We start from the raw sequence: 24467 nt of genomic DNA, 5'->3' as shown, positions 1-24467 counted from the left end.
CCATTTTTCTTGGCACTATTTTAGTATTGAAAAATTATACAATAATATATATGCCATTTGTGTTGTGATGTGCACCACATCATTCGTATTCAATGACAAATAGAAGAAAATCATCTGGAGACATTTTGCATTCTTGGTTGGTTGATGTTAAAAGTAGAATATTTTTAGCTAAACTTGTCATAGCATGATATTTCTGTGGTGAAAATAAATATTATATATAGACTTATTAAGAAAATTTGTGATGTTGAGTAACTGAGGAGAATTGCATTCTACGAACTGTAGGATTTGCTTTCATATTTGCGATAGCTTCTATTTTCTTTAGTATTTGATCCTCTGTCAGAGTCAAGAAATTGTCGATGATGTTATGTTGTTTGGAATCGTTATTAAGAATTGATGGGCCTTGCTGACACCAGCAATTTGTTTGTATACTGCCCAATCAATTCCAAGTCTTCGGAATTGAGGTTGGGTCATATTAGAGTTATTATGAGATATTGGAACCAGTTGTAGGTGTTGAGGTTGAGTCTGGTTCACCAGAAGTACAGGTGATGGGAAATACTGGTTTGAGTGAGATCTTTTTGTAGCATGATTTTAATTGAAAAGCAGTGTCAGTATTAGCAATTATACCTTAAAATCTCCACAAGCCTCAAATTCAATAATGGGAGTAAAGTAGAAATCTAAATAAATATCTGGTTCAGATGTTTATATTCCATTTATGTGTAACACCTACTTGTTCCTTAGACACTGATATGAAATCCAGGGGCATTCATCAGAATAATGTGTTTATAAATAACAGATGACAGAAACTACTACAAACTATTGGGAAGATCAGCCAAAAATTTAGTTGCAATTTGGTTATATTTGATATGTGTATTGGTGTTCTTATAAGTTTTGCAAAATGGAAAGTTTCTCAAGCGACAGCAGTTACCATGCCTTTGCTAGTGAAAGTAGTGTTAGTGACTATTCCTCCCCACAAAATTTTCGCAACGTTGGAGCAAGATCTACCAATGTCAAGTGTCGTTACTTTATGAACAATGGTTATTGCTTTTATGGTGAAAATTGTCAGTTCCAGCATGTTTCAGGAGGAAATATGAATGGACCAAACCAAACAAAACAAGACCAATATTACAATACCAGTGAAGGTAACTTTAAACCTTGACAATTTTTACAATGTTTTTAAATATATATTTTCATACTTTTTTTTTGTTTGTTTAGATGATTCAGCATTCACACCAAGTTCTACTGCAAATACCTCTTTTTTACCTGGAGTAGCAAACATTTCAAAACACATGGAGCATCCAAAACAAAGACTTTTTTCAAAAGGTCATCCAGTAAATGGCAAAGAACAATCAAATGAAATGCTTCAACAGCAGTTTAGAAGAATGAGATTGATGCAACAAGTTTGTAATTTTTAATTTTATGAATTATTTTATTCGTAATATCTTTAAACTTTAGTGTTTATAATTTTCAACAAGTTGGCTGAGTTTGTGAAATTTAATTACCCGGAAACTTCCTTTACTTGCTATACTTGCCATTAATGTATGACCAGCAAGTCACTTATAGGAAGATGCGTTTGCTTCTGTTATAAATTCACAATTGACCAAAAGTTGCACTTGTAAATTTTAGAATTTTTTTATTGGCATAATTTTTATTATATTTTTTAAGTTAATTGTTAAACCAAGAATTTTCTGCAATTTTTTTAAAGAGATGAAAGATTCACAATGTTTTTGCATTTTGTTTCTTTTTTGAATTTGCCACCATTTATATTTTTTCACGGATACACCACAACGTCTCATTTAGAATGCAGAAAAAGACTACCATCAAAGCAATATGTCACATCAAAAAAAAGTTCAACCTCTTCACTTTCAAGGTCACAAAACTGACAAAACGTCATACTTTATTGCACAGCAAATGAGAGAAGTATTAATTTTTTGTATACTTTATTGTAATTTATAGATGACTCTGCTATTTTATTTCTTAAATCCATATGCTTTGATTGAAGATGTGGTGTTTACGGTCCAACCTTTTCAACTCGTATTGGCATTTAGTGACTACTGGAAGTCAGCAGGCAGTCAAATTTAAATACCTTAAGCACTAAAACAGCAAAGCCATGAGGCTGCATGTTACAGTTCATTCATTGCTAGTTTAAAATAAGAGAATAAAAGATGTTTGAGAAATAAAAGTGTGAAAGTACAATACCAAATGCAAATCCAAAATTATAGAGTGGTCAAAAAATATATAAGGGGCCTGGTACAAGTAAATTAATGCCATTAAATATTTCCTATTTTGTTTCCCCAGCTTATGATTTATAAGATTATCAGGGTGAGATTTCAGGTTAAAAACAATAGTAACGAAAATAAGAGTATGATCACCATGCTTAGAATTTTATATTCTTATAAAAAAATTGTATAGTGGTCCTTTTAGTGTTTTATAAGGCAAATGGTTGCAGGGCTAAGGTTAATTATGGAAATTTGGAATGTGAAGCTGTACTAAGGCTTAAATCTGCATAATTTATCAACCAACCTATAAACAATTAACAAAATAATACAATGTACATATTAAACCAACACATACATTAATAGTAAAAAATGTTGACATGGTCAAAAAAACCTATATAAGTGCAAAATTTTCATTGTGTGTGTGCATACAGTTTATTGATTTGTGGACCAGTGGATAGGATTTGTGTTTAAAGGCAAAGTGTATAAAATAAGACTTTTGATCAGAAAACTATGTTAAGAACACACATTAGATTGAAACTTATTCAATATTTTGTGTCAATTACATGGACACATTCTGTGTGCTCTAATTGGATGACAGAAAAGATGTAGCGATTTTATTTCATGCAGGAACACACCGCTTCTGGCCTAAGTTTCATGCTCTACTTGGAATAATCCAACCAATGCAAAACCTACTTTATACGGTCAAATATTTACTAAATACATTTCAGAATCTAAAAGAAAATACACATATTTCTCTCACATAATATTTCTCCCACATAATATTTCTCCCAGGACAAATAAGTTATTCCAGATCTTGGGTCTTTCCTTTGGTTACACGAAATATCACTGCAGTGCAGACCAAGGTTGTAGCTCACTAGTCACATCTCATATGACTATCAGATCAATAAATGGATGGAAATGTGCTTTTTGTTACAACTTTCAATTGTATTTATGATCAGCATTCAATGCACAAGCTATACCAAACTTGACTATTTTCAATCTCGTCACAATGTATGCACACTAATTTTCGGTAAACACCGATCTTCTTGTTTTGTCTAGGAATTACAAAACCAGCGATTGTTATTGTTAAAGGATCCGAAGGAGACTGGTATTAACTTAAACATAAATTGTGTGTGGAAAAAACTTTGTAGGTATTAATTATTTTATTAACACAATTACTGTCATATAGGACTTCCAGAAATCATCGAAAATTATCGTAGCTTGTATCCTTTGGAGGATATTAAATCGCCAGTTCAAGTGAGACACTTTCCTATTTTTTTTTATTTTTTTGTTTTTGTTTTATTAAGAGACAAAAAACAATTTATCTATGTCTTTCTTGTATTTTATGTGTATTATGTATTTATATTTTGTGTTTTATATTTTAGGGTCAACGCCTACTTGGATACACGTCAACTTGTTTTAGAGTAATAAATATTAAAGATGGGTTACATTACTGCATGAGAAGAATTCATGGTAATAATATTTATTAAATGGTTAAGTTTTTCTCGCATTGTGATTCACTAATCTACGCGAAATATATATATCCTTATTTTTATTTTCTCTTGAGAGAAGAGTGCATTTTTTTTCAATCCTACAGTGCAAAAAGCTGATATTTTTGATTGTTTTGCCAAAGTTATTGTTTTCTTGATAAACCAGAACTTGAAGATATTATTTCGGTTTGTCTGTTCAGTATTCATGTTACTGTGGGAAGTTTATCATTTCTTGAACATGATAGTTATCATTTCTTGAACTATCATGTTCAAGAAATGATAAACTTTCCACAGTAACATAAAACCAGAACTTATCAGGAATTTATTCCGACATTTTTTTTAAATAAAATATAATTTTTATAAAACATATTTATTCATAGTTCAATTCTGTTTTGCTTAAATATAGTCGTTAAAGATACATAAATATGCAATAGCTTTATTCGCTGTTGAACAAAGAACTTTATAAACTGTAACTAAATTTGAACCATAATCTATCAAATATGCCAAATACAATGATTTAGCTCGATTTATATGATAAATAAGATATCGCACTTGTTCTCGAAAATTAACGTCATCTTTTTTCGTTTTTTTACTTCTATTGCTCGTCTTAAGGCTTGTGAAATATGTAAACAGGACATAAACAATTCCAAAAAGATTTCCCAGCACAATGCGACGGCTACGTATTTGTATCATATATCTTGTCTATTCAACGAAACAAAAAAAATTTTTATAGTATTTTTAGCTTTTTACTTTCATTTATTTTTTTTTTTTTTTTTGTACAGGTCCTGCATTGATACCAGATATGTATATATTCTGACGTAGTCAACCTGTGTAAATATGAATAATAATAATAATTTATTTATATATTTAGGCTTTCGTTTGTTAAATCCAAAAGCGGTGAGTAGTGTTGAAAAATGGAAGAAAATAAGTAACTCGAATATTGTTCCTCTCAAAGAAGCATTTACGACGAAAGCTTTCGGTGATATGTGTAAGTTTTCGTTTAATTTAATGTTTTCTGAGTTTGTCTTGAAGTAGCTAGCTGTAATGTAACAAGCTGACTGCTACATGGGATGTCTGTTATAGAAAGGTTACATTGTATGTTCTTTTTTTTATCAGCTCTTGTCTTTATCTATACGAATTATCCTGGAGCTGAAACATTGATGAGCAGGCATTTCACTGGTCCACGAGTGCGGAGTCCCCCTGCAATGGATATGTCGAACAATTACACGTGGTCATCTCAAGGCTCTATGTCGGGCTACAAAAACCATAAGGGGACGCAAAAAGTCATGCCAGAAAGGTTAATATGGAGTTACGTAATCCAATTGACGGCAGCAATTCGACAGATTCACAGTACAGACTTATGCTGCCGAATAATTGATCCATCGAAAGTTCTTCTGATAGGAAATTCGAGGTGAGCGCACGCTAGATCTCAAAAGCTACTTGGTAAGGGTGTTCAGTAATTGCTAGAATGGTTAAAACTAGGTGTGATTGAAGAAAAGCTCGGAATTTTACAGGAATTTTCAGCTTTCGTGAAGTCAGACAAACAAATTTTACGCGTAAGAGTCGAGTTTAATTATGATTTAGTGTGAGAAATACACTCTAATAATCTAATGGGTAAGGTTTATCCAAAGTTGGGTTTATGTTTTTATTTTGTCAACTATTGGCACATATCTTCTTTAGATTAAGATTGAACTGTGCTGGCATTTTGGATGTGCTAACGTCTGATGCTGACTTAACTCCTGCAATGATCAAACATTACCAGGTTGTTTTAATTGTTTTTTTACTGTATGTTTATTTTGTATTGTTGATCAATATATTGCGTGCTAATGATTTTTATTTTACTAAAATTAGCATATTAGTTGGTAGAATACCCGATCGCCTTTTTTGTTTATTTATCTGTTTATCTATAATTTCGTTCTATTCTTTCATGTCTAGCAAGAAGATCTAGTTGCGCTTGGGAAACTCATACTCGCATTAGCCTGTTATTCAATTGAAGCTGTGAATAGAGACAACGTGCAGCAGTCAATGGAATTTGTGGCGAAAAATTATTCAAGCGATTTAAAGTCATTGATATGGTATTTAAATATTTTATCCTACAGACGAATGTCTCAAGGATTAACTATGTTTTTACAATGGTTTTTTTTCACTGTTAATCTATGAAAGTTAATTTTTTAATTTAGGCATCTAATTAGTAGTCAATTGACCTCGAACCCACACAGCATAAACGAAGTCATGCCTGTCATAGGTGCTAGGTTTTACAGCCAACTTGATTCAACACAATCCAGATGCGATCTTTTAGAGAATGAATTGTCCAAGGTTGTAATCGAATGTTTTTTCTTGGTTTCACATATGTGTTTTACATGTGCTTCTTAATGTATGATATATTTTAGGAACTCGACAATGGACGATTACTAAGGATTTTAGCCAAGTTGGGCACTATACTTGAGCGATCCGAGTAAGTTGAAACACCGTTGTCATGTCGACAACGAAAATCATCTTGTCGCTCATTTGTGTACATGTCTTTAGGTATGGCATGGATGTGGAATGGTCGGAGACTGGAGATCGTTATCTTTTGAAACTTTTCCGAGATTATTTGTTTCATCAAGTTACTGATATTGGCTCCGCTTGGATCGATTTTGCACACGTGGTATCCACGTTAAACAAGGTACATGTATTAGATAAACGTTCATGATTCGCGCACTTGTAAGTGATCTATAGAGGAGCTAGTACCCGTTAGTAGAGAATAACGAGGAAAGGAAAAAGCAATATTTTCAATTGCTTATCATTTTGACAACATTTCTCATCACTCTTTTTAGCTGGATGCTGGTACGTCTGAACGTATCTGTTTGAGTTCACAGGATGAGCAGTCTATTCTTGTCGTATCTTATCACGATTTAAAGGCGTGTCTTGAAACAGCGTTTTCTGAACTCATTCAATCGTCGGAGATGTCGTGAAAAGTTATCGTCTTCTTGCGACGGAGTGATCAAGGGAGAAGGTATCCGATATTTTTGAATTGGGAGTTTTTATTAAAACAGGACGCACAGTGACAATTATTGTATTAAATGGAACGCGCATTCACAAACATAGCTGTGTTGTAAAATATGTACATTCGCGTGTATATTTATTTGGAGTAAAAAAATCGATTTCAGAAATTCTTCCTTTACGCGCTCACTCGTCAGTGCTCTAAACTCGCGATAGGCTTTTTTACAGAAAAACGAACATGTGATGGTGGATAGAAATTGTGTTCGTATGTTAGGGATTTGATCATCTTTTTTTACTGATTCTAAGAAAGGAATATTTAGTTATATAGTTTTCACCAAGCGAAACAGATTATTGTATTATACGTAAACTATAAAATTCTATTTGTGAATTTTTATCTGGATTATTTGCGTATATAGACTTCTTTGTATATAAATGTTTATTACGTGTCATATTTACTAATTAATATCTGTGGCTTTTCCACTACCTCCCAATAACATTTCAAGGTCAACCTCTAGTTTCTCTTTGCATGTGATATGCGAGTCTAAATTGGAAATAAATAATTTTCATTTTTTGTACTAATTCAGAAATGACTACATGCTTCATAACAAGTCGTTAATAGTACACAGAACTTTGTAACTAACTAATTCTTACTAACATTTTCACCACAAACAGATCAATATAGTATTTTTTTGGTCGAATTTTTATAAATAGGTCTCGATTTAACGTGAACTATTTGTAAAACCAAATATGAAAATACAAAAATATCATAAACGTTCTATAAAACTTCAAATTAGATGTCTTCTTTTTGTGTACTCCGGATGACATTAAAAACAAACGTTCAGATTTCCAAGAAGCTAACCTGTTAAACGCACGGGCTCAATGGACGTTCGAGAATGTCATATAATGCACCCAAGAAATAGTCCTCAATGACAAGCATATTTGATGAAATAAATTGATTGCATAAAAAGATTCGTTAAATGATGTCATAAGAAGAAAAAGTCATTAATTTCTTTTTCAAAAAGTAAAAAGTAAATTTCGAGCGAAGGAATGCTTTTAATATGAACGAAATTCGAAGATGAATGAATACGATAAATATTCTACTTTAAGATGTAATTCCTATTTTATTGCTTGCCAAATTTAATCCTGTCATATTTCTTTCAATAACCGAGCTGCCTTCGCCAATTCATTATTCGTTCGTTCATATGGCTTGTTACACAAACCATTATTCATTAGAGATGTTTGTAGAATTTTTTTAAAAATGTGGGCGGGCGAAATCAACAGTCGCGGTAGGCCATCACAATTTAATTCTTCAGCATAATCTTCAAATATAACCTGGTTACTAAACTATTTATCACCTCTTTGTTCGTTTGATTTTCTAATAAATATCATTTCTTTTTGATAGAAAATTGTTTCACACTTTCTTAACAAATAAAAAAGGAGATGATTTTCTTCAGTTTCATTACAAAAATAATATCAAAACACTACCAAAAAAGCAAGTTGATACCATGGAGCTGTTTATAGTGTCGCAGAGATTGAAAGCTTTTCTTTTTGTTTTGAATGTAGTAGGAACTCTGCACAGTGTATGTCAGCCAGATATGGAGAAGGCTGGAGATGTATATATTATTGGTCTGTTCCCATTTCGGTTAAACGATTCGTTACATGAAGAAAGTGTATTATGGGCTAGTGCAATCAAATACGTTGTCGATGATTTCAATGCGCTAAGTTCGTATGTAACCCTTGGTTACGTTATGCATGCCACGTGCAATGACGTCACGTCTACTAAAGAATACTTTCAACAATTACTAAGTCAATCAAAATTTCGGTTTCAAAACGAGACAAACGAGAGTAAAACAAATATTATAGGCGTAATTGGAATGTTTACACGATCTGAAGAAAAAGCTTTGAAAATCATCACATCGAATAAGATACCTGTTTTTGACATCGAAGAAGTTTCACTTCAGGAGAAAATATCGACAACGCCTACTGCATATTTGAAACGCGTATATCCGAGAGATGTCATTTCAGTGGATGCCATTAAGAGTACTATAACACATTTCAACTGGGCATACGTCACCGTCATTACTACTGAGAAATATTTTGACATGCAGAAACAAATATGGGAGCTAGCAAACAGCGGAGTTTGTGTCAACTCTCTGGTTTTGAACAACACTACGTCTTCTGTTAATGTTACGAATGAAATTAAAAATGACAACATCTCTAAAGTGATTGTTTTTCTTGGAGAGTTAAAGGAAGCAGAAATATTTTTCAAAGAAGCTGATAAAATAAAATTATACAGAAAAACAATTTTAGGAAACAGTGCGTGGACTGATAAATATTCCTTCAAAAAGAATCCAGATGTTATCCGAGGAATGATAAAAATGAAATATCCAAACACGAAGATTTTTACGTCTTATGTTACCAACATGACTTGTAAGAAAGCACAAACTGTCAACAACACGTGGTTAACGTACGTTCTGCAACTAAGTAACTGTTCACTAAATGACACAGCCTTCACAAGTGGATATTCTTTTAATGCTTTATCTCTTGCACGAAGTAATTTAAAAGGCCTAATAAAACTGAAGAATGATATAAATAATTCGTTCAAAATTACTGCTAAACATGCTGAAGCTGTCAGAAATTATAATCTAAACTCATTTTATCAACCAGTTGCACTAACTTTGATCTCATATACTGACGATGGAAACGTCAAAGAACATAATGTGATGACATCAAATTCCCCAACGAATACAATATGGTATGAAGTCCTACCCTGGTCCGGATACGATAATAATAAAAGTCTTCCGTTTATCGCGCAATGTAACAAAACATGTCCTTTTGGTTACGGAGTACGCGATGTTGATTGGAACAGTGTCTTTAAATTTACAGGAAAAACACAAAAAAGTTGGAAATGCGAGAAATGTTCAAAGAAATATCGTACGCCGTGCAAAAGTTTCACAAATGACGTGCTTACTTTTGCAGACATGGCGTTTTATGTCGCGATTACTTTGTCAGTACTTGGCGTATGTGCCACAGCGGTTACCATTGTTATCTTTCTCCGATTCAGTAGCACACCGTTCGTAAGAGCTTCAAACAAAAACATGTCATTACTTCAACTAATGGCACACATGTTTTTCTTTCTAGCTCCTTTATCATATTTTATCGAACCGTCCGAATTACTCTGTATACTGCGACCGATTGCGATAGGTATATTTCTCACTTTCATAATGGCCATCACTCTTATGAAAACACAAAAACTTGTATTTATCTTTCAAGCGCAAATACGCGTTTCGAGAAAACAAGTTCAGATGTCTAAAACAATGGAGTGTACTTTGGTGTTGCTGATGTTATGTGTGCAAGTTTGCATTGCTGTCCTCAGTTTTTCTGTTAACACTATACGTCTCAATGACGAATACATAATCGAGACAAGAAAGCACATATATGAATGTAACACTGGTGAAGAGTCGCTGATTCAAATGATGTTTGGCTTTCTGCTCGTGCTTATGTGTATGATGCAAGCTTTTAGAGCGAGAAAGTTACCAGAAAACTTTAACGAAACGAAATACATAGTACTAGCTATGTTTTTATGTACGCTCACTGTCGCAGTACTTTTACCCTTGCGATTTTACTTGAGCAGTAGTAAAGAGAAAGTAGCAAATGATGTGTTCATGTTGCTAGTGGCAAACTTTATTTTACTTTTCGTCATGTATGGATATAAATGTTGGATCATTGTGTTTCAACCTGAGAGAAATACTTCATCAGCTTTCAAGCAGAACATCAGCCAGTATTGAAACGTATTGAAAAAAGTGGATCCTAATTTACAAAGATGTGTCACCTTAGCCACTCCCCGCCCCAGTTGTTGCTCTATCACAGATACAAGAAACACAATACGTTTAAATGTGCAGGACATCAACAGATAATATGTTACTTTTGTGTTTTTGATTTAACGTCGGCAGCGTCGATATTCTTTAACACTTGTCAAAATATTCCGTTTCATAGTTTGTAAAATACAGGGTTCAGAGTGGCTTATCAGAATATTTTTCCCTTAAATTTTAATGAATATAGATGTATTTCCCTGGGAGACATCATGAAAAAAACCCTTTTTTCCATGAGTCTATACACAAAAATACTATTTTTCCTTGAGTTGTCCGAACTGAGAAAGAATTTTAAACTTTATAAATAATAATAATAAATCATATCATCTTCTTTAATGTAGTAACTTTCCAAAATGATATGTCACAAAGTAAGAAAGTAAGAGAGTTGTAAATAGAACATAACAAAATGTAACAAACAAAAATAAATTCAGATGTTCATTTAAGTCATTTAAGCTTTCTTTTTTAGCTTCTAGCAATTTCAATTATGTAGGAGAAAAAAATTTCCGAGTTTTTCCTGACATAGAAAAAGGTTCCCTGAGTTTTCCAGGTTCTCCCTGAGTTTTTCCAAAAAGGGTACTTTTTCCAGGTTTTCCAGGGTCAATCTGAACCCTGAATTATTAACTATTTCCCGCTCTTTTAAATGACGAACGTAACGCATACAGAGGTAATGACAAAATGTTCGCCTTATTTTATATTTTTGCGGTAATAGGATTTTGAGTAGGAAATAGGACTGGGAATGAAGGTTTTGATGAAAGAGAAAGTCAGATGAAATATAACAACGACATATATTGAAGATCTTTATGATACACAATTCAAGTGTGTACAGAGATTCTTTTTCGATCAGAAAACATTTCCATGGAGATTGAAAACAAGTTTAAATAATGCCAATGAAATATTTGGAAACACTTCCTTTTTAATTATGTGAGAGAGGCTTCTGTAAAATATAAAAACTATATAAATATATATAAGAAATAATACTTAAAAAAGACGCTTTCGAATACTTTCCGAGGAATTACACCCAGTGTAAAAGTATAAATAAAGAACTTTCCTAAAGATCACACTGTCAAATCTTTTTATTAGGACTTTGCAAAAAAAAGAGAGAAGTTTTTTTTGGTATAAGTCGACTCTAGCAGAAAGAACATTCATCATTTTCCTACATTTTGTTGTGCATGTCCGAGGGAAGAAAATAAGCAAATTTAAAATTACATAAATTTAAGGAATAAAATTGACATGTACAAAAAACTAAAGCTAACAAAAATATTTAGGAGAATTAGCCTAAAATGGTCTCAATATACCAAACTAATTCTAAAGTAACGACGCTTTTTTCTAACATAAGGCCGACAACTCGATATACCTTATGCTTTGTTAAACTTATACGCCTTCCTGAAACTTAAACAGTTTCCTTCTTAATAAACTATTAGAATCACTAGTAGTGCGATTAGCACTGTTATTCAAAATTTGAGACCAGCTATAACTGTTAATGGGATTTTTAGCATGTGTGGCCATTGTATATAGTCATAATATGAAATGTGAAATAAACGCCTTCCTCGAATAAACGCCCCTCAAATAGCCTAAAAATTTAACAAACGTTGCTGACGCTTGATCGAAGCAACCAAATAAAATTCTTGAGGAATAAAATACGAGTGCAAGTTTCAAATAAAAAAATAACTAACTTTAAATATCTAAGAGAGAGTTAAACACGGTCATAATAAGGTTTGTTCGATAGATACAGCAGCTAACTCTTTCATAAACTCTTCTAACAACACAACACAATATATGGCGTTCTTTATAACCACAGGATGTTTCTTCCTCATGTCCGCTAAATCCTTTTTACTTGGTATTTTTCGATGTCGCCTCGAAGGACTTTTACCTCCAAACCATGGCATTGCAGGATGTAGTTTCCCTATATGCCCTGGGTGACCACTAAACGTGGCCGCACGCTTTGCACCGTCTTTTACTTGTGATGTGTTGATACCTGTAAACGACGCGCTATGTTTTCCGGGCGTTAAACTCACCAGTTCGTCCACGCCAATAGATTTCTCTTCCGTTCCTTGTACTTCTTTTTTTTGGAATTTCGACGCTCCACTTCTATGATCAAGGTTTATACTACACGCAGAAACTTCTTCTTTTCCGTCTCTAGGCAACAGTGGTGCAGAAAATTCCTGACTTAATCGCTTAAACCTTCTTGATTCTCGACGAATTAGATTCTGACGCGCTTTGATTATGAGTAATTTGTAGTCGTCTAATTGAGAAACAAATTGATCGGCTGATGTTGAAATATAAGAAAGGATCTAAAAAAAAAAAACACTTTATTTTGCATTCTTGGTAACTATTTTGTAATAAATTTAACTAACAATCTAAAAGTAACTGACCTGAGATAAAGATCTCACTCCCGGCTGTATCACCAAGTTGGCATTTAACAAAAAAGATCGTAACAAAGGCTGTGGATAACAGGCCAACCGCGTAACTAAACTCGTCAGTAATAAATTGACATAAAGGTTGTTTTCGATCATGCATTCTATTCTGTCAAATAGCGCATTTAAGAAAGGTCCTAAACAATCTGTCGTATACGTTTGATGTGGGGATACTTCTAACCCACTCGACGATACATCGGAATCAGTGGAAGTGTTGGACAGCGTACGCTCTATAAAACTACCAGGCGTTCCATACGACGTAGAACTCAAGGATGATGTGCCAACTGGAGATAAAAAAGATTTATATCGGTCATTTCTAAGTCTGGGATTATCCGTACCTACATCCATCCCATCATAAACTGCTGACCAGCAACGACAGGCTTTCTTGCATGTTGTTATAATTGCGCGTGCATCGTACAAATAAGCCATGAAGTCGAGCATTTCTTGCGGTCGAAGTTCAGACAGCGTGCTACTGTTGCTACTTTTTGATGTGCTGCTACTAACACTAGCACTACTGGTCTTCCTATCAACCTCGCTGTGTGGACTTCCCGCAGAGAGACTGCTGCGAGACAACAACGGACTGCTCTCCTCCGGTTCCACAGATAATGGATTTCTGTTTGTTTCGATGCAACACGGGGGAGTCAAATATAAAAACATGGTGGCACTTTTACAGTAAAAATCCATTTCTTTGATAGTTCGTTTTTGATTGGGTAAGATGTGGTGGCATGGTAACAGGTATCTAAAACATATCAATAGTATCTTAAAAAAACAAACTCTGACACGATTAACAAAAAGTAACAACCCGTGAAAGTTTTTAAGAAGGTGGAAATGATATGAGAAAAATTAGCCACAATGAAAATACGGTACTAGTGATTAAAACGTTGATTTTTTTAGCGATAATAGAACCAAACTTAGATTTTCTCTTACCTGAAAATTAGGTGGAAAATTATGTCTTCACAATTCAGTTCAAGCAATGTCTTGAACAACTGCATGGCTACCATTGACAGCTAGATATAAACATGATTAGGTTCAAAATTTTTACAAGCAATATTTCTTATGCACATAATATCTATCTGAAAGTAATTTATTTTTGTATTTTTTTTTGTAGCAAATATATTTTTCAATTGCAACAATATGATTTACTGACCTGAACCGCTTCAGAGTTAATGTGGTAAATCAACAGATCGATGAGAGGTTTGTTATCATAAGCTTCTGTTAAAAGCACTCTCAAAAAAACTTCCATCACTCTTTCGTTAGTGATTGAACGAAGAAAGAGATCCAGATAAGCCATGACAGCAATTTGTGCATCAGTGGAAGACTAGAAGTGAAATAATCATTATCATTTTTTGTTGTCTATTACAATATCTTTTTGTGTAGATTTAATTTTGCGAAACAAAAATTTTCTGAAAAAGTGTAGATTTGCGTACACTCACATACCTCAACGAACTAAAATTTAAATAGTAATATATTCAAAAACTAAGAGCCTATGTATAATCATTATGCTTTTATACAGCTAAAACTTATTCTGTGGTCTAATATATCTTTTTTTTCCATACCACGACTTCTTATTCTACTTATAGCATAGTAGAATATACCAAAACCTTATGCAATATATTTGAACAGCACTGGTCAAGAAAGAAAAACGATAGTACAATATACAAGAAACAAGTATTAAAGGCTTTATGCACAATACCTAATAGCATATAACCTGATTAATATCTTACCTGATTTAATGCTGGAGCAAGCACTGACTTTAAAAACCCATCATGAATGAGAAGTGAAAGCCTATTCTTAATAGCACGACTACCAGCCTATACAGAAAAAAAGAAGAATTGTTGAATAGCAGAATTATTATTATTGTCTTAGAAGTATGCAGAACAATTGATTTATTTGTTCACCTCAGCTACTTTACAACAAAATGAGAGTGCATTTAAGAATGCTTGCAACTCCTTCATGTTATTGATGTCTGATTTGGTAATACAATGCCAATCCTCCGAGGAGATCTCAAATGTAGTTGGTAATGATGAATATCTTGCACTTAAACCTCCTGCAATGATCTAAAAAAGTATATAGTATTTTTAATTTTAACTATTTTGTATTTATTTGTAGCATCACACGATTCCTTACAAATAAATGAATTCCACTAATAACTTAGTGTTAATTCTGGTAATGGGAAAACAGGAAGACATGCATACGAAGTCTTACAAAACTTTGCTAAATCGAAATATGCATGGTTTGAAAAACTTTTGTTCATTAACAACAACATATACTTTTTTTAAAAAAAACAACTCACAACACATCCAGCAGATTCTTGTGATAGATATTGATTAATACCAGCATCAACACAGGTAGCTTTTATGCAACATAGAATCCCATCTCGCGCAAGGCTACCAACAGTTCCAGCTTTGTGTGTGTATAATATTAACAACTCAAAAAATGTAAACCGTGGAATTTTAAACCTTTCCTCAGTGTATAAATCCATACCCAATAACTTTAAAAACTGTTCATTACTTGAAATCCTCCTAGAAATGTGGTACAAAATATTAACATATAAAAGTTCAATGTCTGGTGGTATTTTACGTTTATCAGTTGGCTTCAATGAGAGAAGCAACAACATCAAAGGAACAAGAACACCCTTGCAGGTTAGAAATGAAAACCCAGCCTCTGAGACAATATGCTCGAAGTAACGTAACTGCTCACAGGCCATCTGCTTCAGGTATTCTCTGTGTTGACCTGTCCAACTATAAACTTTATTATATGGATTATTACGTTGACAAAAAGTACATGATATCTCCTCATCTTTTCTTTCCAAACTAGTCCTGATTAAAAGACCAGTAACTTTGTGCATAATATTGCTAATTTCTTCTGCTTTGTTTCCACCATTTTCAGAATTTCCATGTAAAATTCTACTTGCTTCAGTCCAAAGATTATCAAGTTCTTTTGTTGCATCTAATTCCATCTGCAATATGTCTTAAAATAGATATTATTAGTTTTTATTAGCATACAAGTTCACCTGAATACCCCAATCACAATCCTATAACACTTTTGGTTGTCTATTCAGAGATACTCCAGATATCATACATCAATCCAAAAACATACAACAATACTAGCTGAACAAAACCCATTTGTGATTCCCATAAATATTTGAACAGAAAAAACAAAGATTCAACAAACGCACCATATAATGTATATGTATATTTGGTGTCAAAACCTTTTTAGACAAAAAAAATTTCTTTTGCTGCAACAAATAATAAGCACTATAATTTATTGGCTGGACTATTAAGACACTCTTGAGACATGGCAGACTCAGCTGAAATGAAGTCCGATTTAAAGTCCCGTGTTTAGCGAAAAATGGATAAATCAATGCTGGAACTACGCATATTAATAAAATTTAACAACTAACCAGTCTTGGTCATCAATATTTGCACCCGCATGCGTTGGTACGTACGCCTACACTAATACAGGCGTGCGATCAGTTTATGATTTTGGCGTGCAATTATTACATTCAGAAAAGCGACCGCGTAGAGTTTTTGAAGCATAGTAGTTGGCAAAAAAATTGCGACGTAATTTTGTTGTGAAATTTAAATGAATAAGTAAGTAAGTAAGTAAACATTTATTTACCTAAGAAATGACAATTTACATTACTAAAAGAATAAATTAGCAATTAGGAAGGAGACTTTCCCGATAGCCAAGGCTAAACAAAGGAGAAAGCCACCAAGAAAAATGTGAAATATTTTCATATGTCAGTAAATACTGTAAGTTTACAAAGATTAAAATGAAAAAGCATTATTGATTATAATTAGTATAAATGAAAATTCAGTACCATATAGTCAAATAGAAAAAAGTAATGAGACAAAATAATGAAGAGGAAAGCTAGTTGATGTATTGACTCATGTAGAAACTTGTAGCTAGGGATTTGATTGTGCTTAATTTACAGTTTGTGAGGTTAGTATCAGGATAATTTCTTTGCAGATTGTTCCACTGTAATGTGGAGATTCTAGAGAATGAAAAAGATCCAAACGTCGATGTGTTAACTGTTGGTTCAATAAGCAAACCAATTGTGTTACATCTAGTTTCATGAAAGTGTGAGATTCGATCAAATTTGAGTGAGGTAAGTGTGTCAGATGGGAGGTTAGAGTTTAGGAATTTGTGGATAAATTGAATGTTAAGGACTTTAACTAGGTCGAAGAATTTAAGAATTCCAAGTTCTGCAAATATAGGCAAAGATGGGGATCTTGGTTCACTGAAGGTGATCAGCCTAAGGGCAGCCTTTTGGAGGGTAAGTATTCTGTGGGCTACTGTGGTGTCTCGAGTGCCCCATACTTGGCAAGCATAGCTTAAGTGAGAACTAAAGATAGCATGGTAAATGTTTAACAGGGATTTTAGGGGAACATAGTGACGAATTTTAGATAACATCCCATTGGCTCTTTTAAGTTTAGTAGCCACAGATGAGACATGATACTTCCAGGAAAGATGTTCATCAACATGAACACCCAGGTATATTTCACACTTTTGCTAGGATAAATGCGCTTACCGCATAGAATCAAAAAAGGTAAAAATTCAAGCCTACGAGATTGGGATCTAAATACAAGAAACTCTGTTTTGCTGGAGTTCAGTGATATTTTGTTGGCATTAAGCCAACACACAAGGCGTTTAAGATCAGCATTCATCCCTCTACAAAGGGATTCTAGTGATTTTGAGAATTTCAGCAGATGAGTGTCGTCAGCAAAATGATAGGTCTCTGACGATTTGATACAATTATGCAGATCATTAATATACAACAAGAACAGCAGCGGACCAAGCACAGAGCCTTGAGGCACACCATGTAGAATGGCTTTAAGTTGAGATTTGAATTCACCGATTGAGACATACTGGAGACGACCAGTTAAATAAGACCTGAACCAATCATTTGCTTTTCCCCGAATACCATAGTGATTTAGCTTGGATAGAAGGATTTTGTGGTCAACAGTATCAAAAGCTTTTTGTTAGTCGACAAACACTCCATAGGCAAGCTCACCTTTGTCAAGGCAATGTCTAATGCGTTCAACTATAGTAAGCACAGCCTGTGATGTTGAATGCTGTTTTCTGAATCCAAACTGTTTGGGATATAGGATATCATGGTTGTTGAGAAAGCCTATGATTCTGTTGTACATAACCTTTTCATAGATTTTCTCAATGTTTAACAATAATGAGATTGGTCTGTAATTTGACACATCTATAGAAGAACCTTTGTTTTTGTAAACAGGCACCACTCTGGATGTTTTTAAAGATCTAGGAAAGATACCAGATTCAAACGAAAGATTGATCAAAATTGATATAGGTTTGGAAATATCATTTTCCAACAATTTTAGAATTTTGATTGGAATACTGTTTGGTCCAGAAGATTTTCCTGGAGAGATGTTGCCAATAATCCCGATGATTTCTTCTTGGGTAACAGGTGATAAGAAAATTGAGTCTGGGTTTGGGTTTTTGAGGTAGTCAGAGTACCTCTTGGATGTAGGTGGAATTTTGTTCCTAATAGAATTTGCTATGGATGTAAAAAAGTCATTAAAACTATTGGCAATATCAATCTGGTTTGTCTCAAGTTTACTGTCAACCTGAATGGAGGTAGGAATATTAGATTTCGACGGTTTCGTAGAAATAATGCTACGAACACCCTCCCAAATTTTGTGCATGTTATTTGAAAAAAGGTTAAAGTAATTGGTATAATGGTTTGTTTTACTTTGTCTGCATAAGCTGACAATCATGTTTCGGTAGCGTTTGAAAAGTTGTCGGAACTCTGATTTAGAATCTGGATCTTTGGCTTTAGTGAATTTCCGAAAATAAAAATCACGTTTAGACATGGATTTTATGATGGCAGAAGTAATCCATGGTTTTTGTTGGGTTTTGATTTGCCTTTTGGTGAGCCTGCCTGTGGGAACGTATCTGTCAACAAGCTTTTGAATTTTAGAATTAAAAATGTCAAAACAGCTGTTTGGGTCAATTGGTCCAGGACTATTAAACTCAACACCCCAGTCAATATCCAGGTAATCTAAAATGAAATTATGTTCGTCAAATTTGGACCAGTTTTGGTATTGAATATTTTTTTCTGAGTTGTTAGTCAATTGGTCAGGTAATATAAAGAATTGAGGCAGGTGATCAGAGATCATGTGAATAAGGTTACCAGAGATTGATGGTTGACCAGTGACAGAGAAAAAAATATTATCAATTAATGTCTTGGAAGTCGCTGCTATTCTTGTTGGTAATAAGATCTGGGGAAGTATAAGGTGAGAGCCGAGTATATCAATGAAGGCAGAGAGTTCTGCATCTTCATTGAGTTTTAACAAATTTTTATTGAAATCCCCCAGTAGAAGGATTTGTTTCTTTTCAATGCTGACTTTATTGAGCAAGGGTTTTAAGAAATCACGATTAAAGGAATTTGTTGACATACAAGGATGTCGATAAATGCTAACGACAATTAAGTTGGTTGTGTTAGGCAAGATCATCTCTGCAAAACTTGATTCCAAGTATTTAGATTGGTACATAATGTCATCCAAGTCTGTACGAGGAATGAAATTATACTGGTCAGAAATATACAACAAGCTCCCTCCTGCTGAGGATTCAGTGGGGGTGGATAAGCACTGGTAACCTTCTATATGGTAATTGAAAGTTGGTGGTGAGCCTTTGATAAAGCGGGTTTCAGTAATACCATAAAAGAGAACTCATGTCTCAAAAGGGTCAAAAGGGTGTTAAATTCATCAAAGTGTTTAGCCATTGAGGCAATGTTAAGATGAAAAGCTGAGAGCGACCTTGGATTTAGATTAAGATTGTTAAAGTCCTCACATTCATAGTATTTACAACTAGTTGTATGAAAATTCATACTGTCAGCATCGTTGTCCATGCTATGAACAATACTATTAAGATCAGAAAGAAGGGATCTCACATTTTCATTAATACGGGATGTAGAATTTGGGGTTGGTTTTGGTTTACAATTTGACAGATGTTCTGAATAAAAAATGGTTATGTCCTGTCCAAACATTTTGGACAAGCCCAGTTACTAGAATTGTGAGATAAGGCATCAAATTCTAATACTGAAAGTCTAGAGCAGTTTTGAAAATGTATCCAGGAATTACAGATATCACAAAAAATTGATTTTTTACATGATTTATCAACTAGCTTTTTGCAGACATTACAACTAAGCATAAAAATTATATATAGGGGGGAAACAAAACTGGCAGCTTTAAAGGGACAACAGGGTCTAAAAGTACAAAAGAGAAAGTGAAAACTTACCAGTTAGAACAGGTTTTGGGCTTCAAACGATTTCACAAATAAAACAAACGCTATATACTGACTGCACAGCAAGCTTGCGCCATATTGAAGTTAAAATTACCTGAGCGTATATCACCGATAAGATTAAACAAACAAAGAACTTTAGGCTGGAAAATCATGTGTAGCAGAAAGAAGAGAAAAGTGAGATAAAGACAACAATCTAACTCTCTGTGTTTCCGTAGTTGAGCAATTCATTTTGGTAGAACCCAGGAAACCATTCAACTATTTGATCCACATGTGTAATTTTTTTGTGTTTTTCATCGGTTTTATCAAATTTTATAAAAAAAGCTTCATTTTGATATTTGTAACTGTAGATGAGTTTGTTTCTGTTCAGTTGTCTGCATTCAAATCCCAGTCTTTGATAAAATCGATTCAAATTTTCGGAAATGTAGATTTTGCTGTTTGGTGGCAGCTTAATTTCCTCGAAATTTATATTTTCAGTTTTTTTTTTGTCTTCTAAGAGTTTTTGACAATTTTTGCGATTGACGAAGCGTAAAATGGTTTTTTTTGTTTGATTTTTCTGCGCAGGAAGCCTATGACAAGACTCGATATCGAATTTCGTAACGTAAGGTATAAGAGAACATTAAAGTCGACCCCTTCCCTTCATGCTGACACTCTTATGCTCGGCTGGTGCATTATTACACTGAGACTCGAATGAAGGACGGAAGACCATTTGGATCCATGCCACAAGTCAGTCCGATCTTCATCGTCACAGAGAATACTGCGAGAATAGTGCGCACCCATGTAAGTTAAATATAACCAGAACATGGGAGAGGTTAGGTGTCCTGTACCTTAATACAGCTTTCGGACAAATGTTCTCATGATGTAATAATACCAAAGCAAAAACATGTTCAATAAAATTTAATGAGTTAATGTTACAGTAGCCCCAGCTTAACCCTAGCCATGTGAGGTAAATGGGGGAGATGGCACACTGTTGGGCTGCTGGGGAGGGAGTTTTTTTGGCAGAAAGAGGACCCTATAATTGAGTCTGTGTAGCTCAAAATTAGCATTAAATACTCTAGGACTCCCCGTCTAATCCATGGCCCTCCTGGAATTAATAGACAGGATATATACCTTGATATTTGCAAGGCTATCCATGTAAAATGTACACTTCTATCCATCCATCCACAGACTTTCTACTTACCATTCCGCCATTTTTGTTAACCGAAGCGATCAAGCCCTTATTATATGGGGTGCTGTATTGCAATTTAACCTGTCGCTTTCTTTCTTACGAAGTGTAAAGATTGGGTCCCTAACATTTTTTGCGGGAATTTTTTTCCGAATTTTGACTAAACTCTAAATATTATTTCGTAAACTTTTAGAATAAAGTAATAACGATTCGCTAAAACAAGAGACGTGAAAATTATCTCTTAACAATGGGAAAAACTTTCATTGTGTTCTAAAGTAGTCCCTTGCTTGATTTCTTCAGTCTATCTATACATTATAACGCAGACAAAGCTTATTTTATTGTTTTTGTATATTTTTCTTTCTTTTGGTTGGAGACCACAGATCTGTATAACTTTTAAAATTGAAATACATTCCCTGTGCAAAAGCGCCTTCCCTCGAATGCAGCAGTTATTGACAAGGCGGCGCCTGTTTAGATAACGGCTACCGTTCAAAAAGATCGCTGCATCCAATGATTATTACGTGCAATGTAGGATATTATACAGGTACGGGGATCGGAATTACTTTTTTTAAATTTGAAGCTCTTAGTTTCAGAAAACATATAATTCAGGTTTAATTTTAGTATTTGATCAATATCATTAATTCATTTTTTAGAAAGAACCTTTTTTATAAATCAAATATTTTATTTGCATTTGTGGCGTTTACATCGTCCATGTATAAATGTCACCATATTACGGGATAGATAGCAACAAACATGGCGACTCTTTGTTTACTATTTTTTTAAGCATTTATGAACTTGCTCAATTTATACAAGGTTTAAGTAATTTTTATTATTTCTTAGATACATACATAAAGCTAGCTTAAACAGCAATGACTTCCAGTAAAAGTCGCAACATTTCTCCTGGTACCCTCACCGAGTCCACAAAAGCTGGAGAAGAACGGGCACAATTCTACCTTAAAAAGCACAAGATTCTAGAACTACTTGAAAATATTACCTCAGCCTTAGTATATGAAAGACCTGGTGAGTATAATTCCCTAAGGTTTGTAATTTTTTTGTCTTGCTGGAAAATTGGGTGGGGAAGCTGCACTCAATTTAATATTAGTCAATGAGTCTGTTTTTAACTCTTTACATGTGATCATTTAGATAACCCTAAAACATTCATAATTGATTATATCGAAAAATTGAAAGAATCGCGAAACACGAGCGTTAATTATCCCACCCTATTTGATGAAAGCAATGTCAAATCTATATTTGGAATGATGGATACTGCCAATAAAGGCTTTATAAATCATAGTCAATATAAGTCAGGTAAAGTTACAGTTTATTCAATGTTTTTTCTAACTTAGTTTTTAAACGTTTTGCTATAAAGCATGAGATTATGCAGTTTGTTTGTTTGTTTGTTAACACTGGGTGTATATTTGAGATATACAGGAATGGAAAACTTAGGAGTCTCAACTTATGATAGAAAGCCTCCTGGTACCGAAAATGATTGTATTGACGTAGACACTTTTGTACATGAAGCGTAAGTATTATTTATTAACAATATCATTACAAAAGGGAAATGATACAATCTATTGTCTTTGGAATAATGAACTCGAGGCATCCTAAAAAGGTAGATATCTTATTTGTGGTAATATTCGTGTGAAAATTTTAAAGAAATTATTATTATTTTTTTAGGAATGAAGGTATTGTGAAGGCTACCGCGACATTTGCGTAGTGTTTTTCATTTAAAAAAACAACAGAAGTTCTGATGAAAATTAAAACTTTATTGTAAATAGTTAACGCTAATATATATTTTGACATTTTTTAATTGTTGAGTCCATTAAGCCTTGTTTTTTCCGTTTTACTTCGGGCGTACAAATTTTCACGAACAAATTCTTCATCGCGAATCGTAATCTTACTAGCAAAAATTCGCAAAATTAACTTAATTGAAAAAACAATTATAACTTGGAATGTTTGGATCCAAGTGGTGCCGATACAGGGTAGTCACTGCCCCTTAAAACTCTTGAAAATAAAATGTACTCCAAAAATATTTTTTCTACATCTTTTTGGATTAGGTTCCGATTTTTTAGTCGTCAGATTAGGGAAATGTTTGCGGGTTTTTTTTTTTCCAATTTTTTATTTTCTTGGTTAAACGAAATGGCTCCTGGAGAGAGGTCAAAGAAGTCCTAGAATTTACTTCTGAAAAAGAGTGGACAACCTGCGATGACAAATGTAAAATTGCCGTATTTCTTCTATTATAAGACCCCTCTTCTATCATTCGAAGACACCTCTGAGAGGGGGCTATAATTGGAAGGAGGAAGTCTATTATTTCTAGAATGAGGTTTAGGAGAGGAAATAAAATAAAAAAAATCGACATCACAAACTCTTTTCCTTTTACTCTATATAAAAATTTTTACTCAATATTAATGAAAATCAAGGAAATCTTACTGCCGGTTTTGATAAGATAGAATGCCAAGTTATGAGAATTATGCTGAAAGAAATAAAAAACTTAAAGATCGTAATTTGAGTTAAAAATTGGATCATGCTATTTTATTGGCGCAATGATTTTGAAATTTATTGCATTGTACGTCAGAATAGCTCTTCACTAAGCTAAATTGTATTTTCCTGCTCCTACTTGAAAGTCAATCACACTGCAAATCAATGGCCTAAATTATACTTTCCTAGACGGGCCTACTATTGATTTTTCCAATCTTAAAATGGGTCTACAATTTAAAGAGATTGCTAGTAATGAGGGAGTCTTATATCTCTATAACAGACCTCTACGAGGAGTCTCTTATTAAAGAAAATATGGTAAAGCAATTTTAACTTCAAAAAGGTCGAAACCACCAGGAGTGATTGTTTTGATTTTTAAATATTCTGCATTGTTTATATTACTATGAATAGTTGAAGTCATTAATATTGTTGCCAGGTAAAATAAATTTTTCCGTTTTTTAAAATCACGACAATTCGCGAAATTATGTCCATTCTGTTTGCGAAGGTGTGTACACCTGAAGTTTTTTATTTTTTGTACGCCTACGGTTATAAATATTCCTAAAGTTAACAAATTTAGCCAATAA

General features: G+C 33.6%; 4 protein-coding genes across 6 annotated transcripts; 3 read left to right on the top strand and 1 right to left on the bottom strand.

Moving 5' to 3' along the window:
- Positions 1-3: 3 nt before the first annotated feature.
- Positions 4-7032, top strand: LOC130655278 (PAN2-PAN3 deadenylation complex subunit pan3-like). Its single transcript, XM_057458013.1, has 14 exons — positions 4-1139; positions 1213-1397; positions 1798-1917; positions 3276-3324; positions 3406-3473; positions 3602-3689; positions 4578-4694; positions 4823-5117; positions 5387-5468; positions 5642-5781; positions 5887-6022; positions 6097-6161; positions 6233-6371; positions 6523-7032. Exons 1-14 carry the CDS (start codon positions 896-898, stop codon positions 6658-6660), a joined length of 1866 nt encoding a protein of 621 aa, XP_057313996.1. The 5' UTR covers positions 4-895; the 3' UTR covers positions 6661-7032.
- Positions 7033-9057: 2025 nt separating this feature from the next.
- On the top strand, positions 9058-10476 carry LOC130653917 (extracellular calcium-sensing receptor-like). The gene has a single exon (XM_057456411.1). It carries the CDS (start codon positions 9058-9060, stop codon positions 10474-10476), a length of 1419 nt encoding a protein of 472 aa, XP_057312394.1.
- Positions 10477-11326: 850 nt separating this feature from the next.
- On the bottom strand, positions 11327-21489 carry LOC130655276 (FHIP family protein v1g243165-like). Of its 2 annotated transcripts, none has more exons than XM_057458012.1 (8): positions 21427-21489; positions 15268-15944; positions 14873-15031; positions 14699-14785; positions 14122-14292; positions 13902-13981; positions 12933-13713; positions 11327-12851 (listed from the first exon to the last, which is right to left on the bottom strand). In XM_057458012.1, exons 2-8 carry the CDS (start codon positions 15931-15933, stop codon positions 12264-12266), a joined length of 2532 nt encoding a protein of 843 aa, XP_057313995.1. In that variant the 5' UTR covers positions 15934-15944; positions 21427-21489; the 3' UTR covers positions 11327-12263. The 2 variants fall into 2 exon arrangements, with proteins under 2 accessions (XP_057313995.1, XP_057313994.1); XM_057458011.1 differs by having other exon boundaries at positions 21357-21453.
- Positions 21490-21586: 97 nt separating this feature from the next.
- On the top strand, positions 21587-23218 carry LOC130655280 (EF-hand calcium-binding domain-containing protein 10-like). 2 transcript variants are annotated; one of them, XM_057458016.1, is made up of 5 exons: positions 21587-21952; positions 22249-22428; positions 22552-22716; positions 22840-22930; positions 23086-23218. In XM_057458016.1, exons 2-5 carry the CDS (start codon positions 22278-22280, stop codon positions 23123-23125), a joined length of 447 nt encoding a protein of 148 aa, XP_057313999.1. In that variant the 5' UTR covers positions 21587-21952; positions 22249-22277; the 3' UTR covers positions 23126-23218. The 2 variants fall into 2 exon arrangements, with proteins under 2 accessions (XP_057313999.1, XP_057313998.1); XM_057458015.1 differs by having other exon boundaries at positions 21861-22017.
- Positions 23219-24467: the final 1249 nt, after the last annotated feature.

The sequence above is a fragment of the Hydractinia symbiolongicarpus genome, chromosome 8 (assembly GCF_029227915.1).
Source record: "Hydractinia symbiolongicarpus strain clone_291-10 chromosome 8, HSymV2.1, whole genome shotgun sequence".
Taxonomy (NCBI): Eukaryota; Metazoa; Cnidaria; class Hydrozoa; order Anthoathecata; family Hydractiniidae; genus Hydractinia; species Hydractinia symbiolongicarpus.
Note: the sequence above shows the minus strand (reverse complement) of the source record. Positions and strands in the feature narration are given on the sequence as shown.

Excerpts from the sequence above, each read along its gene's own strand:
- LOC130655278 (XM_057458013.1), top strand. The coding sequence starts at position 896 with ATGGAAAGTTTCTCAAGCGACAGCAGTTACCATGCCTTTGCTAGTGAA. Across the intron at positions 3,690-4,577 it reads CTGCATGAGAAGAATTCATG|GCTTTCGTTTGTTAAATCCA; the intron begins GTAATAATATTT and ends TTATATATTTAG. Across the intron at positions 5,118-5,386 it reads CTTCTGATAGGAAATTCGAG|ATTAAGATTGAACTGTGCTG; the intron begins GTGAGCGCACGC and ends TATCTTCTTTAG.
- LOC130653917 (XM_057456411.1), top strand. The coding sequence starts at position 9,058 with ATGATAAAAATGAAATATCCAAACACGAAGATTTTTACGTCTTATGTT.
- LOC130655276 (XM_057458012.1), bottom strand. The coding sequence starts at position 15,933 with ATGGAATTAGATGCAACAAAAGAACTTGATAATCTTTGGACTGAAGCA. Across the intron at positions 13,982-14,121 it reads TTAACTCTGAAGCGGTTCAG|CTGTCAATGGTAGCCATGCA; the intron begins GTCAGTAAATCA and ends GTTTATATCTAG. Across the intron at positions 13,714-13,901 it reads ATTTTCCACCTAATTTTCAG|ATACCTGTTACCATGCCACC; the intron begins GTAAGAGAAAAT and ends GATATGTTTTAG.
- LOC130655280 (XM_057458016.1), top strand. The coding sequence starts at position 22,278 with ATGACTTCCAGTAAAAGTCGCAACATTTCTCCTGGTACCCTCACCGAG. Across the intron at positions 22,429-22,551 it reads CTTAGTATATGAAAGACCTG|ATAACCCTAAAACATTCATA; the intron begins GTGAGTATAATT and ends GTGATCATTTAG. Across the intron at positions 22,717-22,839 it reads TCATAGTCAATATAAGTCAG|GAATGGAAAACTTAGGAGTC; the intron begins GTAAAGTTACAG and ends TGAGATATACAG.